At 45.3% G+C, this 5,846-nt stretch overlaps 1 protein-coding gene across 2 annotated transcripts in view; it reads left to right on the top strand.

The window, feature by feature from the left end:
* Window positions 1-5,846, top strand: part of PIGN (phosphatidylinositol glycan anchor biosynthesis class N) — a 224,123-nt gene that overhangs the window by 206,990 nt on the left and 11,287 nt on the right. The window contains exon 28 of one of the 2 annotated variants that reach the window (XR_002098336.1): window positions 1,696-1,745. Coding sequence is in view for 1 of the 2 variants with exons in the window: in XM_019521634.1 (XP_019377179.1) it covers window positions 1,696-1,748 (53 nt within the window). In the remaining variant the exon portion in view is untranslated. Of the gene's footprint in view, window positions 1-1,695; window positions 1,749-5,846 lie in introns of those variants that run through there. The other variant, XM_019521634.1, reaches the window with a different exon arrangement.

The following is a 5,846-nucleotide window of genomic DNA, read 5'->3' as shown; positions in this document are numbered from 1 at the left end:
CTTTCAGGTTTCTCGAGCTCCCCTACTCTGTGGCACTGGCGTTGTGCCTTGCACTGGGCTGACTCTGCCCCTAGCCCCTTGCTGGGCCTTTCGGTCTGCCTTTTCAGGGGTCACTGGGGTTTTGTGCCCCATATGGAACTCGGGCGTCACCCTGACTTACCTGGCCCCTTCCAGGCCCCTCGCTGGGACCAGCTCTAACTGATCTTCCCCCTTACTGAGGCCAACGCTACGGCCCCTATGTGGGGCCACTCTCTGCCCCCTCACTGATGCCATTCTCTGCCCCCTTCTCACTGGGGCCTCTGGGGTCTTCCGCCTCATGGGGCTCAGATATCCAGAGACATGTCTGACCCCTGTGCCTGTCCCTAGACTTGGGTATCCCACTAGGATGTGGGGGCTGGGGTTTTAAGGCACTGTGACCTGCCTTTCACCAGGCAGGTAACTGGCCTGACATTTCTGGGGGACTGTCCTGCCATGGACAGCCCCACCAGACCACTCTTCCCCAGCAGGGTGCATTTTTCTTTTATGCCCAGGACCAAGCAGGCCTGCCTGCCCTTGGTCTAATTCCTGTTGGGGTATATGTTGTTCCTGGAGTCCTCTCTCACTGACCCAACTCTCTGAACCCCACATTGGGTGCCTCCCCTCCAGAGGCTGAGTTTCAGCCTCCTTCATTCCAGACTACTGGCTCACTGAGACTTTCTTCCCCTTGACAGTGATGTTGCCCCATCGATGGGACCTTCAGCCTCCTTAAGCTCTGATGCTACCTCCAGGCCAGTCATGGTGCCAGATAGTGCAACATGGCCCAGGCCTGTCCCTCACATTGAGCTTAATAGCCCTTTGACCTCTTGGCCCTCTTGCATTGACCAGTTGGGGTTTGTTGGTCTTGGCCTTAAAGTGGCAGACACCAAAGGTGCTCGGCCATAGTATTATGTGTAATTATTAACTTTGCCCATCACCAATATAGATGGGAAAAATACTATTCAGTCGTATAGATTTAACAATTTGATTTACTAAAAGACAAAATAGAATATCATAATATATTTTATTGAAAATTATATGAATTGAACAGTCCTCACTGCAATATATTTGCTTGCCAAGACTGAATCAGCTGTTTACCTAAGGAAGAGGATTTTTGCTATCAAATGGATATATATATATTTTTAATCTATCAGAGGTAACTGCATGACCCCCTTTATGGTATATTAGCATATGCACTCATCTAATTATTCTCAAAATGTACACACAAACTAAGAAAGTGTTGTTATTCCCATTTTACAGATAGTTAACTGAAGCACAGGGATTAAAGTTGCCTGACATCAACCAGGAAATCTGTGACATAATTCCGTTCTTTAGGTCACTTTGGCATTGTACCCAATCTGAGAACCATTATTCTAATGGAGTGGTTTTGGCTTCTCTTAAACAATGCTGTCTATTAAAAGTCTTCTTTGCCCTTCACAAGAAAACATGATAGAAATATTTAATTTGCTGTCCTTAGCCATTTGTACTCAATACTAAATTTATTCTAGGAGTCAGAATTAGATTTTTGCTGTTTAATCCAGATTAGCATTCCTTTAAAGATCTTGCCCTTGTTTTATTGAATAATTAGAAACATGGAGAAAATCTGAATACGTTTCTAATGTTGTCTTACAAGTTGTGCAATGTTCATGTACTAATCAAACTTGTTTTCTTATTTCCTAGCACTTTTTCTTTTTGGTTAAAGATTATGGAAGTTGGCTGGATATTGGAACAAGGTACAGTATGTTTGCTTCCAATACTCCTTTTACAGGGCATAATTGAAGGTTAGTAGATTCACAGGTTATTTATCTATTTAGATTCCTGTAATAACAACCCAACATATGTGGCCTGGAAAGAAATGTTTCAGAGAGAATACAAGTTTCAGATTTAGGTGTCCAAAGTGGTTATATAAATATTAAATAAGTGGTAAGAAATAATTTGCTAGTGTGTTTAATGGACAATAAGTTGTGTTACAAGCCTGGCCAGTTGTCCCTTGAAGACCTTGTTCAAAGAGAAGTTGAATAGTAACCTAATGTTAATATTCATCGCTCTGTGTATTTTTGCCCTTTCCAAACTCACTTCATTGCTGTCCATTTTCAGGACTCGTTTGAAGCTTTGTTCTTGGCTACATTACTACAGTTCCTGGTGGGAGTTAACTGCAGTATGTTAGATAACGGAAAGCATATTTTAACACCACAACTTCGTTGTTTTCATTTATGGGTGACGAGTGGTTCCTTCTCTGTGGTTCCTTAAATTCATGCACAGATTTGGAAACTATTTTCTAGGGAAATGCGAGAGACTTCAAGGATGTGCTGTGTAACATGGAGCCTATGTCTCCTGTTACTTTAAGGGCAAAGCTGCAGCTGGTAGAGCCCAGGCAGTTGAACAGGCGCTAGCTGCAAGAGGGAAGGCAGGAAGGAAACTCTGCTGTTTATGCAGTTAGCTGCTCATTAAGGCAAAGGGACATATTTGCAGCTAGTCAAAGGAACACCTGACCAGAAGGGGGCAAAGTTTAGGGGGAATATCAACCCTAAGCCTGAGCCAGGGAAGGCAGTCTGGTCCTGCCAGGGAAAGAGTTCCTGAGCAGCAAGGCTGCAAAAGAGTTCCTTGCTGATACCTGGGCTATCCTGGGAAAATGCAAGTAGGATACTGCTGGCTTGCAGGGGAATGGGACTCAGGGTAGCGTGTGGAGTTCATGGTACAGCCAGGAAACAGATGTTTTATGTTCAGACTCAGTATGGAGTTTGGGCTATAGCCAGAGGGCTTATTTCTTTATTATAGTTTATAGTGGCAGACTGGGTTGGAACTATCAGGGGTGGAGAAGGTCCCAGTAGTGCCCAAGCAGGGCAGAGACAGGGCCATGAGGCCCAGTGCCGAAATAGGCAAGACTAAGGTTGGAGTCCACCTGGGCTAGAAGGCCCAGTGAGAGGAAAGGGGCATTGGCTGTGAAGTCCAAAGCCCTAACAAGGGGAAGTGATTGAATGGCAACATCTCCAAGGTATGGGTTTGGTGGCTACAGGGGAAGTTGAAGGCCATGAATAACTCGTAAGGCAACAGGTGCCCAGGAGGCATGGATGGGCCAGGAGGGCCAATCTAATGCAAGTCTAGGACTGGGACCAGCGGGATCTGAGAGGGAGCCACTAGTGGTCAGAGAGATTAGGGTTTGCTCTAGGACCTTTGAGCAGACTCCCTTTTTCATATTCTGATAAATTCAACAAAGGTGTGGCAAGGGAGGGAAGAGGGAGGAGACCCTAGAGGCAGAGTAGAACAAGAGCAGCGTGGCTACCAGAAGAAGGTGTCACAGCTGCCCCTGAGACCCCAGTACTTGCTATACTCTGTTTGTCAACAAGAAGCTTTCTAACAGGAATTCTAGGATTCAGTGAGCAAAAATACAGTATGACTCAAATCTCAAAATAAATGTTTCACAGCATACTATCTATAATTGTTACATATCCCATTGTCTAGAGAGGGCTGAAATGTCTCCTGTATCAAGGTGTGCTTAGGGCAGAATGTATTGGGGTCAGCAAGTGAGTTGATTATCTGTAACTAATCATGCTTCTTTGTGTGCACATCCTGTGCACTGAGCAAGACAAAAATAGTTTGTGGGTTATGTAATGGAAATCTGTATTGAGGCAGGAGGAGGCAGAATGCACAAGCAGACTTACATTTTGCTTTAAATAAATTTTGAGTTCTTGTCTTTGCAACTTAGGGCTCAGCTGCATAGTTTTGCTTATACAATTGAAGTACAGTCAGTCAAATTGTAAGGGTGTATGCACTTAAAGCTTTCTTGTGGTCGTCTTACTGCTGGAAGAGCAGCACCAGCTTTGTGACCAAAAGAAGGCTTGTATTTCTGCCCAGCAGCCAGCAGAGAGCACTTGTAAAGGCACACCCCTGCTGACTGCTGACGGCTCAATGGCTGTTCTTTCCCAGGGCACACCTTGCTCCCTGCCGGTATACTGGATGTAGTGGAGCCCCATGGGTGTGCATGTGCTCTGATAGCTTCTCTGTGGCAAGTGCTGTCTGCCACCAGAACTGACAGCAGAAACGGTCCTGTGTAGAGAAATCCATAAATAATGTCATGTAATCCCAGGGTGTGTGGAACTCCCTAGATCTTTGAGGAAAAAGGTAAATTCTTACAAACAAAAGCATTCCTTCTATTATGTCATAAGCAGTGCTTCAAACTGAATGTGAACACCTGGCACTAGGGACCGGCAGCTTTAGAAGGCTATTTATGCCAGGGGAGGGATATACTGCTGATCTTATTGCTGAGGGTTCCTGGGTATGGGGCAGGAAGTTGGCCTGGCTCTTTCCCATCCCCTCACTTCAGCTGCTTTGCTAATTCCCAGACATTCCCTTGAAGGGTTTTGCTGCTGTTCGAGCAGAAGCCTGAGGATAGTCTTAGAATATCCATATTTGCTTCTGGTTCTGGGGGCTGCCAGAATTTCCCCGTGTAATTCAAGAGAAAGGAATGGTCTTTTCATCCACTTATCTTGACAAAACCTGAATAGTGTTTCACGGGACAAAAAAAAGCCACTTTCTTAGCTCAAGGCATTGGCCGCTGCTACATTTCAAAGGCTGTCTGCAAGCAGTAAGTTAGAGCTTCTGGGGAAAAAGGCTATATGAATCTTTCCTGAGAAGAAATGTTTGGCACCTTAGGAAGCATTAGGCAGTTCCTCCAGCTCTTTGTGGCACTAAAGTGAGTGTCTGACTTGGAGAAAGATGTATGGAAAGTTAAATATCACTGTTCACAGGATCATCGAACATAAAAAGACTTGGGCAAGCTCTGCTTATTTGTATGCAGAAGCACTTGGATTATTCCTTTAGACCAAGGGTGTTAAACATAGCCTACAGGCTGGATCCAGCCTATGCAGCTGTGCTATACAGCACGCCAGGCTACTGGTGGGCAGCTGGAGCTGGAAGCCATGACCAAGGGAAGTGACATGCCACAGACTGTTTTGGGGGGGGCTTGAGCTGCAGTAGACATAGTGATTAGTGGCAGGGGTTGATACAAGGGCTGATACAGGCCAGTTGGCCTGTTGCCGCTGCTACAGCAAGTGGCCATTTGCCCACGCAGGCTTGCCACACAGTGCTTGTCCCACCTCCTCTGCTGCTGCTGCTTGCCAAAGTCACCACTGCTATCTTTGCTGCTACTGTGTGCTCCAGGCCAGGCAGAGCTAGAGCTGGAGCCATTGCCTCATGTACTGTGTCAGAGATACTGCAAGGAGCCGCATGGTCCAGATCCAGCCTGGAGTACAAAGTCAGGTTGATGCCTATGCTTTAGACTCTTCGTTGTTAGGTTCCAAATATTCAGTAACTTACGAACCTGAGCATATGGGGTTTTTGCCTGTTTCTCAGTGGTTATGGCTTGCTACATATATTGAGCTTAGCTCTTTATGAAAAGGCTTTGAAGCTAGGTATTTTCCTTCCATTTCAAGATTTTAAGAACTGAGTGAAAATGTCCTATTCAGTGAATAGCAGGCCATCTTATTACCAGTGTGCCCTACCTTTCTTTCAAATACTCCATCTGGGCTGGTTTTAAATGACTCAAATGTTTACAAACATATCATGCTACTGAGTCTAAATTTTCCATTTCCAGAATTCATCCTGTAACTCCTCTCCATCTCATACTGTTATGCTCTCTTTTTTTAGTGTTTCCACCTTGCAACAGAATTACAACATTCCACACTTGTTCCATGTAGTGTTTGCCTTTCAAAGAGCCACATCCCATTGTATAGGTAGATACCAAGGGTGTCAAACATATAGCCTATAGGCCATATCTGGCCCATAGAGCTGCTCTGTCCAGTCCACTGGGCTACCAGTAGGCAATTGGAATT

This window comes from Gavialis gangeticus, unplaced genomic scaffold, assembly GCF_001723915.1.
Source record: "Gavialis gangeticus isolate Ggan-Ray unplaced genomic scaffold, GavGan_comp1, whole genome shotgun sequence".
Lineage (NCBI taxonomy): Eukaryota > Metazoa > Chordata > Crocodylia > Gavialidae > Gavialis > Gavialis gangeticus.
Note: the sequence above shows the minus strand (reverse complement) of the source record. Positions and strands in the feature narration are given on the sequence as shown.